The sequence below is a fragment of the Theropithecus gelada genome, chromosome 10, assembly GCF_003255815.1.
Source record: "Theropithecus gelada isolate Dixy chromosome 10, Tgel_1.0, whole genome shotgun sequence".
Taxonomy (NCBI): Eukaryota; Metazoa; Chordata; class Mammalia; order Primates; family Cercopithecidae; genus Theropithecus; species Theropithecus gelada.
The window spans coordinates 58,683,199-58,709,529 of record NC_037678.1 but is presented as its reverse complement, the minus strand read 5'-3'; the positions used below and the strand labels follow the sequence as shown (position 1 = coordinate 58,709,529).

The window sequence follows — 26,331 nt, the reverse complement described above, 5'->3', positions numbered from 1 at the left end:
CAAACACTTTAATTTGCAAATTTTATTTCAAATTACATACAGTGGGCACAGGCATCAAGGGTCTTTTCCATGATTAAGACCTCAGAGATTTGCACAAAGCCCCACTGAGTTTCTTCATCTACAGAAGAGAGGTAGTTATAGCAACTGGCAGCATTCTTACGAGGATTCAATAATACGAAATAGCTAACAATGATTGAGTGCCTTCTCTAGGTAGGCAATGTTCTAAGCACTTTCTGTATAGTTAATTCAAATGACAGTCATACCCATTTTGCAGATGAGAAAACTGAGACACAGTAATGTAGTTAAAAAACCCAACAGCTTGAAAGCAACAAGCCTGGGATTTGAACCCTGGCAGCCAGACCAGGGCCTGTATTTGTATCCACTGTGCCATCATGTTTCTCCATGTGGTGATGGGCCTGGAATTGGTGTACAGGGCCCGGTTCAGAGTGAGACTGAGGCTTCCCACGCCGTGCTCTATTCCTGTTCCTCTTCCATCTGTGCTGGCCTCTTTGCCTGCACCCCTCCCCCAGCATCTTCCTGGCCCCGATGTGTATTTCCCCATGAGACTTCCACATAAAACCGCACTCTCGGCAGGACCTAGGTTGCAGCTGCCTCTCTCTTTAGAGCTGTGTTTTATCTGTGCAGAATGAGCGTTCTCACGGCCCGATGTGGGGCAGGCGGGAGCAGTGTGTGCTGCTTTGATTGTTTCCTCTTTAGATCTCACTGAGGCGCAGCTGTCAGTGCCTGTGACTGGCTAGGCTGATGGCTGTGCATCCCTGGTCTTTGATCTGTGTCTCTGTGCGGAGGGGAGGAGCAACAGCTTCTACAGAACAGCTGCTGCTTTGGTACCTGGGGTCAAGGCCAAGTTCAGACTTCCTGGGTGGCTTTGGACAAGCTCCCAACCACTCTGAGCCTCACTTTGCTCATCTCGATAGTGGGGCTGCTCATGGAAGCCTTGGGATTTCTAGGGGGTTCCAGTGAGATGGCTGGGCACAGCTCTGGGACAAGGGCTGGTATACAGTAGGTGCTTTCTGGCCAGTGCTCACAGCAGCCTTGGATGTCATATTCCCTGCTGCTTGCCTGGTCACCTCCTGTGCTTCCTACATCATGGAGCCTCCAAGTCACTTTTTCAGGATGCTTCTGTGGGAGGACCCTCTGCCTGGCTTCTGCTCCGCTTAGCTAACCTTATCCTGGCCTTTGTCACATGTGCCAAAGAAGAGGACATCATTCAATATCAAAAGCAAGAAGCTGAATTCATTGGTATACTTTGCAAAGGTAGTCTCCCCAAATCAAGCAAGAGCTGATCTTTTCAGGGTTTGGGGAAGCGTGGAGTCCTGGGATAGGAGGACTTTCAGAGCAGGAGGTTCTGAGACTGGCTGGCTGTCCCCATGGTGGACATGTGTCCACTGTGCCATCATGTTTCTCCATGTGGTGAAGGGCCTGGAATTGGTGTACAGGGCCCGGTTAGGAGTGAGACTACTATTGATTGTTTGACTTTCAGAGGTGGGACTGTAAAGCTCCCAGTGACCAATGAGGATGAGCTTTAAGCTTTTAAGTTTGGGGTTTCATTGTTTGCAGCTTGGGACTGTGGTCAAAGAACATCTTTTCCTTTGTAGATTCGGAGAATAGGAAGGTTTTATTCTCCCTCCATAGCTGTCATCTTCTCCAAAGGACTGAGGGTTTCTTGAAGGCAGGGGCTGTGTCATCATTCTGGCATGCCTGGCACCTAGCACACTGCCTGGCACACAGTAAGCACTCACAAGAGATCATTCAATGAACAGTAACTGTTGCCTCCAAGTACCTTTGCTTTTATCTCTTTTCAGAGCCTTTGTGATGATCTACTTGCATAGATTTCCCAAGGGGCAGTGGCAAAATTCACTCGTAGATTCCCCAGTGGCTGGGAGCATATTCCTCAGTACAGGATAGGTGCCCGGTACACGATACAACAAAAGCACTGCCTTGGGCTCGTTTTGCCTTAGCATATTTGAATTGAGATCTTAGACCCAGGACCAAGAGTGGGAGTGAATGGGCGGAAGACGTGGGAGGGACAGGGTCAAGGTGAAGAGGCTGACCTTGAACAGGAGGGAGATACCTTTTCAGACTAACAGAAAGGAAGTCGAGATGAGCATGACGTAAATAACATAGGGAAGGTTGGCAGAATTGAGGGAATATCTGATGGCTTCAATTCCTCAGTGACAGAGGAGACAATGTCGTCTGCTAGACTGAGGGAGATGCGGGCTGATAAAGGTATAGGAGTTGAGTATATCATAACAATGATAATAGGTAACATTTATTAAGCACCTGTCAAAAATAGTTAATATTTGTAACATAATGCTTAATAATGCTAACTCATAGCTGATGTCTGATAACGGATACCAAAAACCTTATGAGGTAGCAATGTAGCTGCCATAATTGTTGTTTTATAGGTGAGGAAAGGAAGGCAAAGTGAAGTTAAAGTCACTGAGCTCGTAAGTAGTGGAACCAGTTGTCAGATCAGTGCTGTTACTCACTGTGTTACACTGCACACAGGAGTTGAATTAAGTCCAAAGCTGATTTTAGATGGAAGCTTTTGGTTAGGTCCAAGAATATGGGTTTATAAAAGCAAGCAAGACAGTGTTAAGGTTGGAGTTCGTAGCCAGAAATAAAGAAGGGGCTAGGAAGAGATGGATTTCAGTGGATAGAGAAAGGGAGAGTGCTCCAGGCTGATGGTGGGACGATGTGTAAGAGTGGGGGCACTTGCTGGGTGTGGTGGCTCATGCCTATAATCCCAGCACTTTGGGAGGCTGAGGCAGGCAGGTCACTTGACAGCAGGAGTTTGAGACCAGCCTGGCCAACATGGTGAAACCCCGTCTCTACTAAAAATACAAATTTACCAGGCATGGTGGTGCATGCCTGTAATCCCAGCTACTCAGGAGGCTAAGGCAGGAGAATCATTTGAACTTGGGAGGTGGAGGTTGCAGTGAACTGAGATCACGCCACTGCACTCCAGCCTGGGCAACAGAGCAAAACTCCATCTCAAAAAAAAAAAAAAAAAAAGTCGGAGCACTGGAGGCTCCCACTACGCTGAGGACCCCACGGGAACTGAGACTTGGGGCTGTCCTGAAGGGTCCTGGATATAGGCTAAGTGATGTGGAGTCTCTGCAGGGTTTGGATCTGAGGAGTGAAGCGATTGCCCAAAGATCACTAGTGATAGCCAAGGTGTAAGATGGATTGTGTGACATGGACCCACCAAGATGGGTTTGTGGTGCCTGTGTGTGCCCCCACGCTGTGCATACCACGTGCATTGTTTACCTTTGTGTTCACACTCAGCATACTCTTAAGGAAGCTGAGCAGAAAGATGTAGCAGGTGATTGGATCAGAGGGATGTAGATGGCAGGGAGACCAGAGTCACCCCAGGGGTACTGACTGTGGGACTATGGAAGGTGACAGTTTCTAACAGGGGAGTGCTGGAGAAACAGAAAGTTCATGTACATGTTATGAGTTCAGTGCTGGAGGTGTTGAATTTGAGGTGCTCATGGGCAAATAGGGGAGATAGCCAGGGAGAAAACTATATATTGGAATCTGGAGGTAATTTGGCTAAAGATGAGGATTTGAGAATTGGTGATGTTGCAACCATGAGTAGACATGACATTGTCCAGAGAAAGTGTGAATCGAGTGAGAAGGAAATACCAGACCCACAGTCCTATGCACCTATCCATTCTACCCAACCACTCAACCCATTTTATCCATCCAGGAACCCACACATACAGGCATCTATCCATGCATCCCCAACACCCATCTCACCCATCAGTGTTCATCTCATCCACCATCCCAATCTCTTCCCATACATTTGTCTGTTCACACTCACACAGTCATCCCATTTCACCTATCCATTCATCCACTCCTCCCTCTCATCCCAGCCATCCCGTCCATACATCCCAACCACCCATCTATTCCTCCATCCATCCATTCCTCCATCTCATTAATAAACCATTCATTAATCATTTTATATTGATTACATGTTGAAATCATGTTATGAATATGTTGAGTTAAATAAAATATAGCATTACAATTTTTGTCTTAATATTTTTAAACTGTAGCTACTACATTTAAAAATAATGAAAAGAGTATAATTGGATTGTCTGTAACACAAGGCATAAATGCTTGAGGGGACAGATACCCCATTCTCCACAATGTGATTATTACATATCGCATGCCTGTGTTGAAACATCTCATGTGCCCCATAAAAAACTGTGGCTACTAGAAAAGTAGAATTACATATGTGGATCACATTTGTAACTTTTATTATATTTCTGTTGTACAGTGCTAATGTGTACAATCTCTCACCCATCTGTTCATTCACCCATATATCCATTGCGTCTATTACCCGTCTATCACCCGCTGATCATCCATCACCCATCTATCAATCATCTATCCACCCATCCATTCATCCACCCATCTGCCCATCCATCCAACTCATCCTTTACTCTTTCCTCCTTTCCATCCATTCATCCACCCACTTATCACATCTGTTTACCCCACAAATATTTTATTTATACCTGTCATGAATCAGTGACTCTGTGATCATAAGAATGAGAAAACTGAGGCTTAAAGCAATTAAGCAATTTGCCCAGCGTGGCACAGATGGACCTGGGATCTGACTCTCTAAGATCGGGGCTCTTCACCTTGGCTGCCTATTTGCGAAGTTTCCTTAAAAAATCCTTTGGGAAAGCATGGTGTGCTTAGGTTGGGGGGTGGCTGTTGGAATAGGGGCCGAGGAGCTCTTTTCCCTGAGGGGACCACACAGGGAAAGGAGAGGTAGGGGAGAGACAGACTCCTTAGAAGCCCCTGTAAGCTGTGTCCCTGGTGGCCGTCATGAAAGGGTTATCCCTACACATTCGATATTTGCAAAAATGTGGGTTCTTTCAGATTCCAAAACTCATTTCCATGACAAAACTCTTGGGAAGAGAAGATGAAGGCCTGGCTTTTGCAGAACAATCTTCCAGCTGTAATGAGGACTGAAGATGGCAATGGGAAAAGGAATTATAATTAGAATATGAAATGGGGAAAATTAATCTATTCCAGTCACTGGTAAGAGGATGTTCTCCTGGCGTTCATGGAAATTCTTAAGCTGTTGTTTCTCCCTACATTTTTTTTCTCACATTTTAAAGCATAGGGAAGGCTGTGTGGTATAAAAGAAAGGTTTTTGACCAAGGAACTGATAAACTGTGAAATATGCATAGAATTGAAGTTCATGTGCATCTTTGCTTTGTATGTCTCTATGCACATGCAGTATATGTTTGTGTTCACATTTATGTCAGTCACATTTAAATGGCTGCAGACACATGGAATGTTTATACACATTTGGGCACACCCTGCTTTCCTTGTGTGCATGCTGTGGTTATTGTGTGTCCAGTTGTATAAAGGATCTCTGACATGTGCCACACTCACGCTTGTGCTGTGTGTGCGTTGGTTTGTGTTACCCATGGACATGGTACATGAGTGAGTTGAACGCTGCTGTGTTGAACGCTGTGCTGCGTGACATGGGTCCACACAAACATAGGTTTGTGGTGCGTGTGTGCGCTTCCCACGCTGTGCACATGGTGTACATCATGTATCTTTGTGTTCACACAGTGTATGCAGTGTGGTGGGTGTAGATGTGGGTGTTTTTGATCTTGTCTGTGCACACGTGGAGGATGAGGTAGCCCTGCTGTGTCTGAGGGCAGAGGTGACTTTGTGACCTCTGCCCTTGGCTTCCAAGTTCATTTACCCAGAAAAGGTCCCAGATGAGGAGGGGCTGAGGGGGTAAGCCCCAGGCCTTAGAGTCCTGGAAGCCAAGCCAGGGGGAGCCTGGGAACCCTCAGTGTCCGCCATCGATTCCTTCATGCCCTCCAAGGGCTCCGATGTGGTGGAACCCTGGCAGAGGTGGGCAGAGAACAGGCCTCCCCGCCCCTTCAGGGCCTCTGCTCACCACTGCTCGGCAGCTGGTTCTGAGCCCAGCAGGCTCCAGGGCACCATGCAAGGTGCCCAGGGGTGACTGAACTGAGGAGACCCAGGCCCTGCCTCAGGAACCTCTGCCAACTTCTGAAGTGCTCCTTGAAAGCCAGAAGCAAGCTCTACTCCAGCAAGTGGCAGCTCTTTCCTAGACATTGGTTGAATCAAGGAGTGAATGAATAAGACAGTCTCTGGTGACCTCATGGGAATCCACTGCCCACCCCCTTGCCTGCCCCTGACACACTCGCATCAGAGGCCAGGCCCCCTTGCCCTCCATCTCCAGTGCCATTCCCACTGCTCTCTCTGGATAATTCCTCCCTCTCCTGAACCTCTAACACACTTATCAAGCACCTGTTATGCGCCAGGCCCAAGGCAGACTATTGATTATGTAGTAGGATCTAGAAAAGCATGGGTCCCTGCTGTAAATGCACTTTCTGCTAGTTGGAGAGTCCAAGCAGAAAAAATCCAACAAGGGACTCTTAAACCCCATCCCTCCCCAGCTGTGTGATCTTGGACAACTACTTATCCTCTCTCTACCCGTTTTCCTTGGTTTTAGCAGGGAAAAGAATACTTTCTTCATTGGGTTGTTGTGAGGATTAAATGAGGTCTTTTATGTAAAGCATTTTGCTCAGTGCCAGGAATATTCAGTCACCAAATATTTATCGATTGTCTACTGCGCATATTGGGGAATGAAGCAGATGCTGGCCCCTGCCTTACGGTGGCTCTGTTCTCAGCAGCATTTAATAAATGGTGACCATTCAAAGGTTTTTTGGACATCTTTCCCTCTGTTTCTTATGTATATTCCTATACCATACTGTTCGATTACTATTGCTTTATAAAATGTTTCAAACACTTCATTAAACTTAATGTTCCTCCATCTCCCATTATTCTTTCTATTAGGGTCTACTTATGTGTGGTTTTAAAAAAGTTTTACTTTTGTCAAAATGATCAATGGCCATGGTCACACATCAAGTCAAGTACCCAGGAGCTTTTGCTGAAAGCGCCCCTACCCTGCCAAATTTTTAGCCCCATCCCTAATGCCAGGCTCTGGGAGATTTGGAGATGACCAGGACACAGTTCCAGCCTCCATGTTGCTTCCACTCTAGGACAAATGACAAATGTGGAGACAGTCTATGTTGTAAGAGGAACAGCCAGAGGAGGTGAGAGCATGGCAGGCCTCCTGGAGGAGGTAGCCTCTAAGCAGGGTCTTGCAGCATGAGCTCCGGGTGCAGTGTGCTGGATGGAGTCCTGCATTCGGGGTCAGTGCCCAAACTCTAGGCATGGAACAGCCTTTTCTTTTAATCATCCAGCAGTCACTGAGGGACTCTCCCCGTCCCTGTGCTGAGGAGGCTCTTTGGTGTAACCAACAACCCAGCTGCCTAGATGGGAAGATAGGCCTGGTCAGAGGCTATCTGAATGTGGTAGTGGCTGCTTTATTTATTTATTCAACATTTATTGAGTACCTTCTCTGTGCCAGGCACTGTTCTAGGAGCTTGGGAAGCATCAAGGTACAGATAGACAAAGATCCCTGATCCCTGGGAGCCTCCATTTTAGTAGGAGGAATCTAACAGTAAGCAATGAATATAGTGAATACAGAGAATGCTAGAAGGTAATAGGGGCTATGGAACAAAGACCAAGGGAAGGCGGGGTGAGGACATCGAAAGTGGTGGTAGAAAGGGTGGTGGGCTCTCAGCCCACAGGGGCTGGGGCTGGCATCTGAGCCAGTTGTCAAGCAAAGCTTCTGAGTGAAGGGGGCTGGGTACACTGACATTTCACATGTTTGTGGGCGTGTGGATTTCTGCAGCCTCTGTGAGGGCAGCTGGGTGATGTCTGTCTAAATTACAAATGCACATACAGTTGGACCCAGCAATTACACAAATGAATCCTACAGATAAACTCACACCCGTGCTCAATGACGGATGCACAGAAATATTTATGGGAGCAATATTGGGATAGCAGAAGACTAGAAACTACCCATGTGCTCAACTGGTTAAATATATGTGTTATATCCATACTGTGGAATACTGGATACAGAAGAAAGAATTATGTTCTGATGTAAAACGTTTTCTAAGATGTGTTGCTAAGAGAAAAATAAAGTGCAAAGCTGTATAGCATGCTGTCTGAATAGAATAAATGACTCTAAAATGTGTATATGTAGACAGTCTTTGAAAGGATATAAAAAAGCTGGTAGACATTGCCTCTGGAGAGGGGCAGTGGATGGCTGGGAGGTGGGGTGGTGTTGCTTTTTGTACTCTTGGAATTTTGAACCATGTGAATATGTCTTAATAAATAAATGGTTCAATTAAAATAAAATGGCTGTTTGCTATTGGTGCCCCACCCGGAACCCTTTACTGACCAGCACAGACATCTCCCACCCGCCTTGAGCAGGAGCTGCCTACAAATGGCTCACAGGCAGTATAGTTCTCTGAAGAATTGTCCTTGGCCAATTGGGGGCCACCTTGCTTAGAAGGTTATCCCCTGAGGGCAGCCCATGGCAGATGACTTCCTTACCTGGGCGACAACAGCCACCCCTTGCTTCGTGTTGGAACTAACTCTGCAGTACAATTCATGCCCTAGAGCTCCCCACCAGAACAGGCTGAAGGACGTCTTCAGCCAAGACCACATCCTTGCTTAGGTACACCCACTCCTGTCTGGCTTGCCCCCCACACTTACAGGTTATTCCTAAGGAGCACTTAATAACCACATGCATCTGAACCCTTGCCTCAGGCTCTGCTTCTAGGGAACCCTATCTAAGACACCTAGCTCAAAGGAAGGGAACTAACTGGAATTAAGTGCTCTCCCTGTTAATGTGTTGAGTCAAGTGCCCTACAGTGCAACATCCTATGAAGAGGGGCCTACAGGCATCACCCTCATCTAACAGATGAGGAATCTCAGAAGTTGAGACACCAGCTTGAGATCACACTTCAGGGCAAAGAGGGAGACAGGGGTCCCAGAGCCCACATCTCTTCCCCTGCACCTGCTCCTGAATTTTTAGGCAGATTTATAGGGAAATCTTCCTGAATCCAGACTTAGCACCTTCTTTGCACACAGGATGTAGTTCCTGTACATGGTCTCTACCAGAGTCCTCACTGCCTGTAGCCAGGCGTGGCCGTAGGGGCTGGGATGGCATAGGTGATGGGCCAAAACCACTCAGGATGGCAGGACCTGGAGGGCATGTCTGGGGAAGGCTGTCATGATCCCAAGGCTCTGGTGTTCTTGGCCTCCCCCAGCACACGGGATCAGCTTTAGCTGATCACCTGATATCATTTTCGTCAAGGGAGGTGTTTGCATACTTCCAAGAATGGGCAGCTCAGCACCTGACAAGGCAGCCTGCTGTGTCTATGGATAAGTTATAGAGGGCAGAAAGGTTTTCCTGTTTTCATTCTAAATGTGATTAACAGCATGAACCTGAACACTTGAGGGCCATGGAACAGGGGCTGCTCCTTCCACCCTAGAGGTAACCCTGCTGAAATGGGGCCTTGGGCATCCTGGGCTCTGATTTGGCTTCTGCAGCCCCCACAGTCCCCTGCATTCATCCTGCCTTCCTCGGACTGCTTCTCCTGGTGCCTTCCTGAGAGCATTTTAATCAGAGCTGCTTCTCCCTCTCTCTCTATTCTAGTTTGATGGTGACAGTGCCTACGTGGGGATGAGTGACGGAAACCCAGAGCTCCTGTCAACCAGCCAGGTGGGTGCCCCATCCTTCCTGAACTTAAGATTTGGGCTGGCTGGAGCCGAGCTCTTCCTGGGTGGAGTCGGGGGTGCAGAGTGGGGGCCAGCACAGCCTGCTGCTGTCTTCTCTCTGAATGATCAAGAATAGCAAATAGCAAATCCTTAAAAGGCACAATCGAAGTGGGACTATAGTGTTCTCTGTAAACCAGCTACCTGGCTACTCTTGGCTTAAAATGGTTTGGGAACTGGATGAAACTTGAAACGTATTGCCCACACTCCCCACGCTTGGGGCAGCTTTTCAGCAGCAGTGAGTTGAGGTGCCTGCTGCTCCCTGGTGCCGCCTGCCTCTTGCCACCACACAGCAACCACGGGGACATGTTCTGGTTTGGATGCACACACCCATGCATAGGCATGGATGGTTCTCCTGCCCGCTGGGAGTTGAAGGCCACAGGGGAGGGTTGTGGACAGGGCACAAGGGAGGAGAGCAGAGGCTTCCTGTGAGGGCCTTGCTGGTAGCAAAGGAAGCAGAGTCATTCCTGGGCGAGGCTGTCCCAACCCCAGCCCGTTGGGGGTCACAGATGCCAGCTGGAATCAGATTTTCCACTGAGAGTCTGGTCTCTGAAAATTAATGTTTCTCTCAGCTGGGAGCATCCTCACTATAGACTGTGATGCCACAGAGGGTCCTCGCTGCAGGCTGAGGGTCCAGGCAGGGTCTCCCTGCAGAACGTGATGCCAGGGTGGGCCCTCACTGCAGGCTGAGATCAGGGAGGGTCCTCACTGCAGGTCAGGACCCTGGGGAAGGTCATCCCTACAGAATCTGATTGATGCCAGGGAGGGTCCTCACTGCAGACTGGGGCCCCAGGGAGGGTCCTCACTGCAGGCAGGAGCCCCAGGGAGGGTCCTCAGTGCAGGCAGGAGCCCCAGGGAGGGTCCTCACTGTAGGCTGGGCCCTAGGGAGGGTCCTCAGTGCAGACTGGGGCCCCAGGGAGGGTCCTCACTGTAGGCAGGAGCCCCAGGGAGGGTCCTCAGTGCAGGCAGGAGCCCCAGGGAGGGTCCTCAGTGCAGGCAGGAGCCCCAGTGACGGTCCTCAGTGCAGGCAGGAGCCCCAGGGAGGGTCCTCAGTGTAAGCTGGAGCCCCAGGGAGGGTCCTCAGTGTAGGCTGGAGCCCCAGGGAGGGTCCTCACTGTAGGCTGGAGCCCCAGGGAGGGTCCTCAGTGCAGGCAGGAGCCCCAGGGAGGGTCCTCAGTGTAGGCTGGAGCCCCAGGGAGGGTCCTCAGTGTAGGCTGGAGCCCCAGGGAGGGTCCTCACTGCAGGCGGGGGCCCCAGGGAGGGTCCTCAGTGTAGGCGGGGGCCCCAGGGAGGGTCCTCAGTGTAGGCGGGGGCCCCAGGGAGGGTCCTTACTGCAGGCGGAAGCCCCAGGGAGGGTCCTCAGTGTAGGCGGGGGCCGCAGGGAGGGTCCTCAGTGTAGGCGGGAGCCCCAGGGAGGGTCCTCAGTGTAGGCGGGGGCCGCAGGGAGGGTCCTCAGTGTAGGCGGGAGCCCCAGGGAGGGTCCTCAGTGTAGGCGGGGGCCGCAGGGAGGGTCCTCAGTGTAGGCGGGAGCCCCAGGGAGGGTCCTCAGTGTAGGCGGGAGCCCCAGGGAGGGTCCTCACTGCAGGCGGGGGCCCCAGGGAGGGTCCTCACTGCAGGCGGGGTCCCCAGGGAGGGTCCTCACTGCAGGCGGGGTCCCCAGGGAGGATCCTCAGTGCAGGCGGGGGCCCCAGGGAGGGTCCTCAGTGCAGGCGGGGGCCCCAGGGAGGGTCCTCAGTGCAGGCGGGGGCCCCAGGGACGGTCCTCAATGGCAGAATGTGATACCAGGGAGTGTTCTCATTGCAGGCGTGGCATCGTGGAGGATGGTTCCTTAAGGCAGTGGGGCTTGCTGGGTGGGACCAGCTCAGGACACTGATTGGAGAGCCAAGGAGGGTTATAGTTGCTGAGAAACTTGGGAAATGGGAGGGCAACCCCGGTCCTGGAGCTGACCTCACCCTCTGTCTCTACCATTGTGGGGGCTATGGTAGTCCAAGTTGGGTGGCCCCTCAGCCATCAGGCCCGGCACATATTTTCCAGCTGGGGCAGTAGAAGCCTATTAACTCACAAATATTTGTGTCCCTATTCTGTGACAGGTCCCATGGAGGCCATAGACGAGTAAGACAAGGGCCCGTGGCCCTAGGGGGCACTACTAGTGAGGAAGATACTGTAGTCTTAGTGGGGCATGGAAGCTCTGCTGCAGGGTGCTGCGCCCCCTCCCCTGCCACTGCAAGATCACTCATGCCAGGGCCACCATACCATGCCCCTCTCTGGCCTGTCCCTGTGTGAGCATCATGCCGCTGCTGCAAAGCTGCCTTTATATTGCATTGACATGCACCAACATGCGAGACTGGTGGGCAAGACTCCAGGCCCTGAAAGTGGTTATTTTGGAAGAATCCACTGATGTCATTTAATTGTACATAATCAACTGAAATGTCATCTCAGCAGACCAGAGTTAGCCCTGGCATCTCATCTGAGCCTTTTCACAATGTTTAGATAGTATTTTTGTTAACATATTGAGCCTTGGTTTTCAGAACTATATTATGGTGAATTCTGTTCTGGAACCTTCTGGAAAGCATTGGCAATGTCCTTCCACCAAGAAGGGAAAGTGGGACTCAGTGGGGCTGTGTGTCTGCTCTAGGTCTGGGCAGATGGGAGCACAGTACTTTGGAGAGGAGACTTGGTACAAATAAATGTCACCCTCCCCAAACCATTAAAAGTCATATCCTCAACAATTCCCCCCAACACTTTGCAGCTTGCAAAACCTTTTTCTCCATGGTTATTTCAGCTAATCTTCACAACAGCCTCGAGAATGAGTAGTCATTATTGTTCAGTCAATTTTATAGATAATGCAACTGAAGATCCAGGATGCTGGCTGATTCAATCAAGGTGACTCATCCAGGGAGCACTAGAGCTGGCATTCGAACTTGTGAAGCTCAGACTCAGAGCTCCACAAGCTTCCCTTGCCTTGTCCACTGACTTGCCTCAGCCTAAATGTCACTTCTACAGAGAGCTCTTTGTGACTGCCAAACCCACGTGAGGTCCCCTTTCCATGATTCTCATTAAAATGGCACCAGGTCTTTTTAATTCATGATGTTTGTCACTGTGGTCTACTTATCTTGTGATGACTTAGTTAATGCCTGATTTCCACCCTAAACTGACCACCATGGGGAAAGGATCTGGTCTCTCTGGTCCAATGCTATGTATCCCAGTGGGGCATAGTGTCTGGAACACCGAGAGCACTCAGAAAATATTTGTGTAATGCGTGATGGTAGCCCCTGCTCTTCTCTGAACTTCAGTGTTCCTAACAGCGGAACAAGGTGGTTGGACTTCCTGAGGTTCCTTCTAAATCTTTTATGCTGTGACCCAGAGGGTCTCCCTAACTTAGGACTTTATGAAGAAGATATCAAAATTCTCTGAGATTAATTAAGTCTAGCCAGTGGCATGAGCCAATCTTAATGTGAACAAATTTGCAATTGCAGTTAGATTTCTTATAGTGTATCTGTTAGTTTTTGCTGCATAACAAACACCTCAAAACGTAGTGGCTTAAAACAACAAATGTTTATCTAGTTAATGATTTGGTGGGTCGGCAGTTTAGCTGAGTTCAGTTGTGTGGTTCTTCTGGCGTTGCCTAGGATCACTTTAGCAGCAGCAATACGCTGCCAGATCAGCAATGGGCCGGTTGGTTTGGGAGGGTCACCTGTGTTCCACATGGTCTCTCCGCCTCCAGCAGGCTAGCTCCAGGTTGTTCACATGGTAGGAGAAGGGTTCCCAGAGCAACAAGAGCAGAAGTTGCAAGATTTCTTGAGGTCCAGGCTTGAAATAAACACACATCTACTTCCAACACATTCTGTTGGCCAAAGCCAGTCACAGGACCAGCCTTGGAATCAAGGAATGGGGAAATAGCCTCTACCTCTTGGTGGGAAAGGCTGCAAAGTATTGTGGCCTTTTTACAAACTACCACATGTAAGAAACATATGGGATATGATTCATGCTGATTTTATTGAAAAGTAGACTTTTCTGGTACCAATAGCTCCCTACAGCTCAGTGGGACCCTACTGGCTTCTAGTCTTTAATGATGAAAGTCCTATATATTTCCTTCCTCTTTTCCCTGGAGTGCTGCTTGGACTCACGACACACACACACATACACACACACACACACACACACACGAACACCCTTTCACAATGTATTGTCTCATCAACTGCAGAAATTGTATTGTCCCAACCCTACTGGATTAATGATTGACATCAACATTTGGGTAAAATGAAGCTTTCACAGCCACTAGAGGATTCAGAGGATAAACACTCTAAATGGCATAAAATATTTTTTGTAAATACAGTTAAATACAAGGTTCACCCAATCAGCAAATGTTTATTGGGCACCTGTTATATGCAAGGCTCTGAATATCAGTGGGAAGCCATTTCTGGAAAACATTTGCTTCCAGAACATTCAATCTTTTTTTTTTTTTTTTTTTTTTTTTTTTTTTTTTTTTTTTGAGACAGAGTCTCACTATCGCCCAGGCTGGAGTGCAGTGGCCAGATCTTGGCTCACTGCAACCTCCACCTCCTGGGTTCAAGTGATTCTCCTGCCTCAGCCTCCCGAGTAGCTGGGGTTACAAGTGCCCATGACCACACCCAGCTGATTTTTTTTTTTTTTTTTTTTTTTTTGTATTTTTAAGACAAGGTTTCACCATGTTGGCCAGGCTGGTCTTGAACTCCTGACCTTAAGTGATCTGCCCATCTTGGCCTCCCAAAGTGGTGGGATTACAGGTATGAGTCACTATGCCTGGCTCAGAACATTCAAATCATAGTACAAACCTGCTCTTTAATGTAACACTTCTCCTGAAATACCATCTTCTTTACTTAGAAACCGCAGCTGAGACAGAGGCTCCCCTAGGGTATGTATTAGCTGACTGTGTCCCTTTTTGAGAACTTTCACAGCAGCTCTATGGGCTTGAAGTTTTTTCTGCAAATGCATGCTGCATTGTTTGGTTTTTGCAAGTCTCCACAGAAATTTTCGCATAGCTGCTTTAGCTTTTACAAATGATCACACTCCCTCTCCCTCCTTGGACCTTGGGTTACTTTTGTACCAGACTTGCCAGGGTGGCCTGAGAATGAGGTATAATTCTCAGATACGGCTGTGTCACCATCAGCAGCTCCAGGCGGTAGAGGACCTGGTAGAGGTCAGTTCTTTCCTGTTGAGAGCAGACTCTGTCCAGGATTTACAGGAATGGGTATTTCCTGATTATGTGACCCAGAAAGAGTCTCCTTCCTGGGATGAGGCGAGGAGGAAAGGGAGTAGTGGACTTGGGACTCAGCAGACCTGGATTCAAATTCGAGCTCCTCCATGCCTCAGCATGAGCCAGATTTCCTTATGCAAGTGATAGCAGCTTCCTATCAAACGGGAGGAGTAGCGCCTGCCTCCTAGAGTGTCATGAGAAGTAAATGAGGTGTGTGTGTGTGTGTGTGTTGTGGATTCTCTTGCTGCCTCCCCAGAGTCCCGCTTATCATTCAGCTGCTGTGAGTGTTGGCTGCTAACTATTCACAGCTACTCCTTCTTTGGAAAATTGGAACTGTGAACCCAGGAGAGGATAGAAGGAGAGGTCTAGAAACCAACATCCTTATCTCAAGGAGTGACCAACTCTGCAACTCCTCATGGGCTCCAGCTAATCCAGCCAGACTCCAGCTGAGGCCAAATCCTTACTCAGCTCCTCCCCTGTTGTGTCCTGCCTCCCTTCCTTCTTCTGAGAGCCCTCTTCAAGTCATTTTCACAGGCATCCCCATCTCAGGCCGTACTTCAGAGGAAGCTAAATTGAGAGTATGTAAAGCATCAGAGTTCAGAAAAACTAGCTATGACTTGTTTTTATTACCATATATAATGCTTTGGTCACACAAGAACCTCTGGTCACCTCTTGCACTCATTTACAACTTGGTGTTTTTGTATGCATTGTTTCCTCTGATGGGAATCCCCTAGTGTTTTTCAACCAACAAATGCCTATTTGTTCCTTCAGGGGCACTGCAAATGTCACCTCCTCATCACAGCCTTCCTGGCTGTGTGTGGAGTTTTCCATTCTCTTGGCTCTAAATACCACTTCTGCCAAAGAGCTCACATTTTTACAGGAATTATTGAAAGAACTGTGTGTGTGTGTGTGTTAGAGTCAGACTGAATGTCATGAATGATATCAGATTTGCAGTATTAAAAGCTCTCAATGACAAGAATGAATACAGGGAGACCAAGTGGGAGGGTGTGGTAATAGGCCAAGTAAAGGATCAAGATCTCTAGACTGTAGCAGAGGGGATGGAAAGAAGTAGATGCATTGGAGATAAAGTTGGTGGGTCTTGACAGTGATAGACATAGAGGGAGAGAGAAATGGAGAGGAAAATGATGACTCCTAGGCTTCTACCAAGAGCCCATTTTCAGGCATGGTGGTACCATTTTCTGAGCTGGGGAAACCCTTGGGAGATGCAGGTTTGATGATGCCAGACTTGGATGTGCTACATTTGAGATGCTCATCCACATGGAGATGTTCAAGTAGGTAGATGATGGTACAACTCTGGAGCTCATGAGAGTAGTAAATTTGGAAATCTTCAGCCCATGATGTCAAAACCTTGGGAGTGAAGGAGATTTATGGAGAGAGAGGGAAGAAGGAGAAGAGCAGAGGACCAATGACTCTGAGATGTTGAGCTCCAACATTTGAAGGCAAAGTAGAGGAGGAGGAGAAGACTGTGAAGTAGATTAAGAAGGAGTGGTTTGAGAAGTAGGAGGAGAACTTGGAGTCTTAGAAACCAAGGGCAGAGTAATTCAAGAAAAAGAGAGGGGATCTAAGGGAAAAGGATGTCGGATCCACAGTTCCTTGATAATGAGATCACATCAAGTTAAAAGGCTTCTGTACAGCAAAGGAAACAATCAACAAAGTGAAGAGACAGCCCACAGAATGGGAGAAAATATTTGCAAACTACCTGATAAGATTAACAATCAGAATATATAAGGAGCTCAAATGACTCTATAGGAAAAAAAAAATCTCATAATCCAATTTAAAATGGGCCAAAAATTTGAATAGACATTTCTTAAAAGAAGACCTGCAATGGCAAACAGGCACATGAAAAGTTGCTCACTATGACTGATCATCAGAGAAATGCAAATCAAAACTACAATGAAATATGATCTTGCCTCAGTTAAAATGGCTTATATTCAAAAGACAGGCAGTAACAAATGCTGGTGAGGATATGGAGAAAAGGGAACCCTCGTACACTGTTGGTGGGAATGTAAAATTGTACAACTACTGCAGAGAACAGTTTGGAGGTTCCTCAAAAAACTAAAAATAGAGCTACCATATGATCCAGCAATCTGACTGCTGGGTATATACCCCAAAGAAAGGAAATCAGTATATTGAAGATGTTGGCACTCCCATGTTTGTTGTAGCACTGTTCACAACAGCCAAGACTTGGAAGAAACCTAAGTGTCCATCAACAGATGAATGGATAAAGAGAATGTGGTATTTATACACAATGGAGTAATTCAGCCATAAAAAGAGAATGGGATCCTGTCTATTTGCAACAACATGGATGGAACTAGAGATCATCATGTTAAGTGAAATAAGCCAGGCACAGAAAGATAAACATTGCATGTTCTCACTTATTTGTGGGGTCTAAAAATCAGGACAACCCATGGAGATAAGAGAGTAGAAGGATGGTTACCAGAGGCTGGGAAGGGTAGTGGGGCAGAGAGGGACATGGGGATGATTACTATGTACAAAATAGAAAGAATGAATAAGATTTAATATTTGATAGTACAACAAAGTAACTATAGTCAATAATTGCATATTTTAAAATAACTAAAAGAGTATAATTGGGTTGTTAGTAACACAAGGATAAATGCTTGAGGGGATGGATACCCTGTTCTCCATGACGTAATTATTATTGCATGCCTGTATCAAAATGTCTGATGTTCTCTATAAATATGTACATCTATGTCCACACAAAAATTAAAAATAAATGATTGGATAAATGTTAAACATTTAAATATACTCAAGGGAACCATAAAGGCACCAGCAAAACAAACCTTAAGGTATACTTTACAACTTTGGTGTGGGGAAGGCATTTCTACTATTCAAAGCCTCAGAAGAAAAGACTCAAAATTGGACCATAAATTAACATAAAACTAAATTAATATAAATATAAAAATTAACATAAAATCAACGTATGACTTTTGTATGGCCAAACCAGCATAAGTAAAGTCAGTAGACAAAAGTTGGGCAAGAATATTTTCAACTCACACCATAGTTGAAGAACTAATCACCCTTATACATAAAGAGTTGCTAGAGATCAGTTCAAAACCCTGGTAGAAAAAAAGGAAGGAGATATGAACCAATAGTTTACAGAAAAAGAAATACAAGTGGCTCTTAAGTAAGTGAAAAGTGCTAAGAATCATTCATGAGATAAATCATAAGAGAGCCATTTTTTACCAATTGGATTGACCAAAATCCAGAGGTTTGATAACACACTCGATTGGAGTTCTTATGGGGAAACAGGTACTTTTATACATTGCTGTGGGCAGGGTAAATTGACAACATCTATAAAAATTACAAACACATTGACCTTTAACCCAGCCATTCTTTTTTTGGAAATATGCCCTACAGATATATCTGTACATATGATAAATGATGTATTCAAGACTATTCATTTTGATATTGCTTTACTAAAAAAGATGTAAAACAGTAAGTACAGTGTGCTACCATTTATACAAAAAGGTGATAAGAATGTATATTTCTATGTGCTTGCATTTGATTAAATAACCTTGGAAAGATATATGGAAGCTAGTAGTGGCTTTGTATATTGTATATGCATGTACCTCCATGCATGTGTGTGTGGTATGGGAACTGCGCAGGTGCTGGGCAGGGATAGAAAGAATACTTTTCACTGTATCTTTTTATGTTTAGGGAGTTTTAAACCATGGGAATTTATTATAACTTTAGAAAGTTAAATAAAATTTAAATAAAAAGAAGGAGAGAGTCAATTAGCTCAAACACTTCTGAGGGATTGGGTGAGATGAAAGTTGAAATGTGTCCAATCATCTTAGCAAAAGGGAAGTTACTCTGGGCTTCAGTATAAGCAGTTTTCATGTGCAGGGTCATTGTGCAGGTCCCATGGGCAGACTGAGAAGCGTGAGGTGAGGACATGTAAACAGTAAATATAGACAACTTGTATGAGAAGTTTAGCTGTGCAGGACAAGGGCCAGGGCCAAGCTCAATGAGATTCCATAGAAGGGATTTTTCTTTTTTTAAAGAAAGGCCTTTAGAATATTTAGTCATCAACGGAAGGTGTCAAGAGAGAGGGTGAAGCTCTGGGTTTAGGCGGGGGAAAGGCTAAGGGATGCTTTCAGATTTCAGAGAAAGTGGGAGGGTCTGGATCCTGCTCAGAGGTGGCGGCTCTGGCCTTAGCTGGGAGTGCTGGGTGTGGAGGACAGCGGAGAAAAGGAGTGTGGCTTTGTTAGGTGGGTTGGCTGGGAGCAGAGGGTGTCTGCACCTGAAAGTGTCAGTCTTCTCAGAGAGTTGGTGGGCCAAGAGCCAGGGGACTGCGGGTGAGAGGTGGTGGGGAGGTCTGGGGTATTTGCTGTAGGGCATGGGAGAATGAGCTCCTGGTGCTGGTGCTGTGGGAGAGACGGGTGGGTTAATCCAGGGCAAGAGGTCTGCCAGGCAGGTGTGTCAGAAGAACACAACACCTTTTTTGCTAAAAAGAGACTGTCATAAAGGATCAGGGAATCTAAGCTGCGTATAGAGACAAGACGGGGGCCCAGGGTCCAGTGCAGCGGAAGAGCTACTGGGAAGCAGCTGGATGGCAAGGACACCCTATTCAGAGTGGGAAGCTGGCTGGTGATTTTGGAAGTGAGCAGGCCATGGCATTGGCGGGGGCCTGGTGTGCCTTGGGAGCAGGGAGCTGCATGGGGGAGAGAAGGTCCTGGGAGGCGAGGAGCCCACAGCTGAGCACAGCATGGTGGCTGAGCTGAAGGGTTCTGGAAGGATGCCATGGTGGGGTGGATGGGAAGGTGGTACCCAGAACTGAAGACTGGAAGAATGAGGGGCTGGATGCTGATGGGACTGGGTATGGTGGGATTTATAGGGACAATCAGCAGGGGTCTGAATGGATGGGGCAGTGGAGAGGGAGAAGGATGTCAATTCCTCTGAAATTCCTGTTGAGGCAGGAGGCAAGCAAAAGACGTGTTCTAAGGCAAGGCTGGGAATAGGGTACTTTGTTCCTAGAGTGAGAATCCCAGTGGCTACAGAGCTGTTTGCCAGGGGAATGACACTGCACAGTTGAACATGAAGATTCTGGGGATTTACACATGAGGTGCTCCCTGGGGTGCCCTCAGGTCTCTGGGGTACAGTGTGCCACCAAATGTGAACCTGCTGGCTGTGAGCCTCATAGGGCATGGGCAGCAACCAGTGTGTCCCCTGGCCCCTCTGCTCCTGTAGCATCCCTTCCCGATGTTCCAGCAGAATGTGTGCTGGAGTGCAGCCATCATGTCTTACAGGCCAACATCCTCATGCTACAGAATGAGGCTTCTCAGTGCCTTGCACCACACCTGCATGTAACAGACACACAAGAACTTGGAGTTCGTGATTCTTGCTCTTGGTTCCAGCACCAGCATATGTTTGTGCAGCAACTTTTCTTCACAGATCCCCAAGGTTGCCTGGTCTGTTTCTCCCACCACTTGGATCAAGCATAGACCTAGGGTGGGGAGATGGTACCATCAGGAGGCCAGAAGACAAGGAGCTGGTGAGCCTATAGAGGAGAGCTCAGACCTGCCGTTCCCTGACCACTGAGGTCCCTGCGGCCTCGAAGTCACAGCCTCCTTCCTGCAGGGGGCAGTGTCAGATGCCCAGAATGGGAAAAAGAGTCAGGAGCTCTGAGTTCAAGGTTCCACCCTGCTGTTAGGCCTTCATCTGTGCTGGTCTCACTCTGAACCTGTTTCCTCATGTGAATAATGAGGGTAGATGGTCTGCTTTTTCCAGCACTAAATAATGATGATAACAATGATCATTAACATTTGCCCTGTACCTTCTTAGGCTCAGGCTCTGGGGCTAAATGTTTTCCATGACTGGTCTCATTCCATCCTCATATTAACTGTGTAGGTAGGCACTATTGCTGTCCCATTTTACAGAAGAGGAAACTGCAGCACAGAGAGTCAGAAGAGGGTGACACTTTTTGAAACTAATAAAAACCCTCCCCAGGAAATGTATTGGAGGCCGGGCCACCCTCCTGCTACTGTTGAAATCTAAGATTTCCGTCTTAGTAACTCTAGCCTCTGAGTCTGTGTACACTGTAAAGGGCAAAGATGACAAGGCTTTTATTGCTTTAATTAAAACCTGGGTGAAGAGCTCGCGATTCATATTAAAATGAAATTGTGTTTTGCCCGCTGTGGTGCGGAGAAGGTAACAGCAGTGATTACCGCTAAGATTACAAACAATCAAAGAGAAAAGGCCTTTTGCAAGCATTTCCTATTAAAGCCACAAACATCACACTTTAAAAATAATTATGGTTGTGTTATCAGAGCATGATTCATGAGTTCTGAATAAATACCGGGGGCCTTAAAGGAAACTATTTCAAGACCATAGATTTTGTTCACATCTGATGAAATTTAACATCACTTCACAGTTGGAGAATGAAATACAAGGAGGGGGAAAAAGCCTATCCTATGGATATGGAGAGAATTGAGTATATGTCAGATTGAACTAATGAGCTCTCCCCCATCAACCCTAAACACATGCTCAGAAAAAATGGCCTAACTTCTCTTATTTTCATTGAGAGAAAACTGCCGAGGAGGAGTGAGTACTTATCTCACCAATCTTAATTTTACATCCCAATGGCCGAAAATGTATTTATTTTAAAGCTCTTGATTCCTGCCTGTGAGATGTTTAAATATTCGAGGGCACAGGCATGGAGGCATTGGGGGATGGATGTGGGGAGGACTTTGGTCTGCGTTTATGGTGCCTCCCCTGTCATAAAGATATTTTTCATACAATGCAGTGAATGTTTATGGCATATAGTTTTGTTTCCTTCCAACTATTATGAGAGAAATTGAATCCCAGGAAATGTTCACTCTCTCTAAATGGGATGGAAACAATGATGATGATGTGGGAAGTGCAGGGGCTTGGGGGAGGGGATAGCAGTGGGGTGGACACGTGATTTCAAGGATTTTCTTAAAAACAGCACTCTTCCCCCCTCCCAGTCACCTCAAACTTAGCATCCCCTGTAGGACCTGGGTTTTTGCTGGGCAGGGTCAGAGAACAAAGATTTTATATATTGTTCATTGCTGCATGTGAGCTCACCCGTGACCAAGAAGTGGAAATGAAGCCAGGCGTGGGGACTTCCTCAGAATGGGACTGGGTTCTTATCTTCTGGAGGGTCAGGATCCCGGGTCTGGCTGCTCTCCCTGTGTCCCTTCAGACTGGTCATTTGTCCTCTCTGGGCTCTGGTTTTCGCATCTGTGAATGGCGATTGGATGAATATCTCTGAGGGACCTTCCGGGTTGACTTACAGCCACGGGCTCAGCCCCCTTCACCCACCGCCCGAGCACCCAGGAGGGATGACGGTCTGCCCCAGAGGTCAGAGACTGGCCTTCCCCACCTGGCTGAGTCACACCAATGCCGAGAGGGCCCCGCGATGAGGCTGGAGGCTGTGTGTCACATTTCAGCCCCCTAGGGATGATGATAAGACGCTGGGTTATAAAGGTAATGACATGAGAAGGCAGAACTGGGCTCAAATGATAATCTTGACACACGTGGCTGGGGAAGCTTGGACAGGTTAACCAAGTTTTCTGAGCTTCAATTTTGTCTTTAGAAGTTCCTCAAAGTGATGCAGAAGTAAATTAGATGTGTTTATACCAAAGTAGTTATTCTAGTGCTTGGCATATAGCAAATGGTAGTGATCCTGAGGTGCTACGAAAATACCCATTTTATAGATGGAAAACATTATTTTCAGTAAGGTAAAATGGGACAGGTACATAATCAGCCCCAAGTAGGGGCCCGGAAGCCCTCAGGTCAGGTGAGTGACGCAGGCCTTAGAGGATGCATCTGCTTGTGAGGTAGCAGGGTCTGTGCCGACAGCCACCCAGTGACGCTGAGCTCATAGTTGGGAGGGTGCTGAGAGCAGACTGGGGAGCTGAGGTGCGTGGCTTTAAGAGGAGTGTAGGTCTGGCTGGGGAAGGATGAGCGGGCCATGAGAGTGACTGTTGCCTTTGGAGAGAGAGATGGGGAAGGAGGGCTCTGAGGAAGGTTGCTGTGCATTGGGAGGTGGGATCTTCCTCTTATAAGTCCCCTGAAGAAAACCTTCAGTGAAGTTCTTCATAACTGCCCAAAGGCTTTAAAAGTTAGCACGACATGACCTTTGGCTATTGACTGTTAGGATGGCCCTCAAGGGTGGGAAGTTTGTGGCTAGTGGTTACACTTGTGCCGTGTGTAAACTGAGCAGTTGTAGTTTTATTGTTGCCGCTAGCCTTCATAAACCATTGTTGGCGATTGCAACGGGAAAGATATAATGGGAAGGGATGAGGAAGCCTTTTAAAATGTATGTATGTATGTATGTATGTATGTATGTATGTATGTATGTATTTTTTGAGATGGAGTCTCACTCTGTCACCCAGGCTGGAGTACAGAGGTGAGATCTTGGCTCACTGCAACCTCTGCCTCCTGGCTTCAAGTGATTGTCCTGTCTCAGCCTCCCGAGTAGCTGGGATTACAGGCACGTGCCACCATGCCTGGCTAATTTTTGTATTTTTAGTAGAGACAGGGTTTTGCCATGTTGGCCAGGCTGGTCTCGAACTCCTGACCTCAAGTGATCTGCCCACCCCAGCCTCCCAAAGTGCTGGGATTACAGGTGTCAGCCACCGTGCCCGGCTTTAAAATTTATTAACATGATGCACTCCTACCGAAACGGAGAACATGTAAAAGATAAAGTTGACAAGGATCTGGAGGAACCGGTACCCTCACCCACTGCTGTGTAAATTGGTACCACCATAGATGCCATTTTGCAGTATCTAAAGCTGAACATAAGTCTCTGTGACTCAGTAATTCAACTCCACAAATGCCTTCATATGTTCACCAAAAGATGCACATAAGAATATTCAGGCCAGGCATGGTGGCTCATGCCTGTAATCCTAGCACTTTGGAATTCTGAGGTGGGAAGATCACTTGAGCCCAGGAGTTCAAGACCAGCCTGGGCAATGTAATGAGACCCCTGTTTTAAAAAATTAAACGATTAGCCAGGTGTGGTGGTACATACCTGTTATCCCAGCTACTTGAGAGGCTAAGGTGGGAGGATCACTTGAGCCCTGGAGATGGAGGCTGCAGTGAGCCATTGCACTCCAGCCTTGGTGACAGAGTGAGACCCTTTCTCAAAAAAAAAAAAAAAGTTTATAGGAGTGTTTTTCATTAAAGCTCAAAACTGAAAACAATCCAAATGTCCATCAACAGTAGACTGGATAAATGATTCTGAAATATTCTTACACAGTGGAATACTATGCAGCAATGAGAATGAATGATGTGTAACCACATGCCATCAAGCAGATGAGTCTCACAAACACGTTGAGTGAAAGAAACCAGACAACAAGACAGAACTTTCTAGACAATGCCATTTACATACTGCACGTGAACAGGCAAAACTAATCAATGGAGATAGAATGTGAATTGCAGTTACCCTGGAAGAGGGGTGGGGAGTGACTATAGGGACTTTGAGGGGCTTCAGAGGTGCTGGGAAGGTTTTCTCCTTTCCTCTGAGTGCTGTTTACACAAATCTGTTCATTTTATGACAATTCATTGAGCTGTACATTTATGATTTGTGCACTTTTCTGTTGTATTCTATGCCTCAATAAGGTATAAAAAAAAAGAAAGATCAAGGCATTGTATTTTTACAAGTATCTCAAATTTTAGAGACAGGGCGGGCAGGGAAGGAAACCTAGCCAGGTTTGGTCATTTGTATCTTGTGTTAATCCAGTCACTAGGGTAGTACGTTCCCACTGGGAACATGGATGGACAAGCCTTTTACGGCCTGAACAATGTATTTAATTTCCTGGGAGGGGAGGAATTATTTTAGCCTCATAATGGATGATGAGCTGTGAAATTGCTCTGGCTGTGGCTTGCCCCAGGGAAGCAGGTGGCACGGGCTTCCCCAGATCTGCTCAGCTCTGCAGGCTTTGGCCTTCCACTTCTATTTCCCTGTGGACAGAGTTTTAGGAAATGTTTGAAATATCAACATTTTTTCTTTTTTTTTTTTTGACTGAGTCTTGCTCTGTCTCCAGGCTGGAGTGCAGTATCACGGTCTTGGCTCACTGCAACCTCCACCTCCTGGGTTCAAGCAATTCTCCTGCTTCAGCCTCTCGAGTAGCTGGGATTACAGGCACACACTACCACACCCAGCTAATTTTTGTATTTTTAGTAGAGACAGGGTTTCACCATGTTGGCCAAGATGGTCTCGATCTCTTGACCTCGTGATCTGCCCACCTCAGCTTCCCAAAGTTCTGGGATTACAGGCATGAGCCACTGCGCCCGATCAAAACATCAACATCTTAAAGCACAGGCCTATGCGTGTGTATGTGCGTGTATGTGTGGTTTTTGTGATGCCATGCTGCAGTGCCAGAAAATCTTGTTAATGGAACATGTGAAGATATCTATGGAAAAGTTTCTCTGGGCACAGACACGCACATGCTTATATACAGACACATTCATGCACAAATACAAGCAAATACAAACACAACTTGTAGGCATGCTCAGTGTATGGAAAGGCACGTCGAGCATTGCTGTGTGCTTCTGGGCAAGTTACTTAATCTCTCATTGCCTCAGTTTCTGCAGTGAAATGGAGATAATAAATCACCTGGCTCTTGGGCTAGTGTGAGCAATACTCTCACATGTGCACAAGCACACACAAAGGAGATTTTAGTTTCTGTTTATTTGCTTAATGACTGCTTTCCTCCTAGACTGTGGGTTTCGTGGGGGCAGGGACCTGGCACATGGTAGGAGTGGAGTTGGTATCTGGTGAGCTAATATCTGGTGATGAACAACTCTCAGAAACCCACTGGTACAGATGCTGTTTAGACACATTCACAAGCACATCTGACATACTCATTCACGGGTGTAGGCGCATACAGGGATATACACGCATGCACTCAAATGTGTCCAGACTCAGAACTTAGGAGGGTGGATTTAGCTGCAGTTTGGGGACTCTGGACTAGAAGGGAGAACACTGGGTTTTGGTTATGGCTCCAGGTAACTCTAATTTATTATGTGACCTTGAGTAAGTCTATCCTCTTCTCAGAGGTCAAGGACTCCCAGCTGCATGTGATGGACTGGAATTTGAACCATGGTTAGTCTGAGTCAAAGTGCTTTTAATGATTCAGGCCGTGCTATCCCCAGTGTGGTCATGGACCTGCATCATCCCCTGGAGCGTGTTAGGCATGCAGTGTCTCAGTCCCCACCCAGAATCTGATTTAGGGTCTCCTAAATCAGAATCTTTGTTTTAACAGATCCCTACTTGATTTGTGTGAATGTTACAGGTTGAGAAGTGCTGGCCTAGTGTACCTTGCCTTCCCCAAGCACTGCAAGGGGAAAGCCCATGCTGAGGGGATTCATAA

The 26,331-nt window shown here is 47.1% G+C and overlaps 1 protein-coding gene across 6 annotated transcripts in view; it reads left to right on the top strand.

Moving 5' to 3' along the window:
* TOX2 (TOX high mobility group box family member 2) overlaps window positions 1–26,331 on the top strand; it is a 159,230-nt gene that overhangs the window by 48,732 nt on the left and 84,167 nt on the right. For all 6 annotated transcript variants that reach the window (XM_025399409.1, XM_025399411.1, XM_025399412.1 and 3 more), the window contains one exon: window positions 9,593–9,658. In XM_025399409.1, the coding sequence (XP_025255194.1) occupies window positions 9,593–9,658 (66 nt within the window). The remainder of the gene's footprint in view (window positions 1–9,592; window positions 9,659–26,331) is intronic.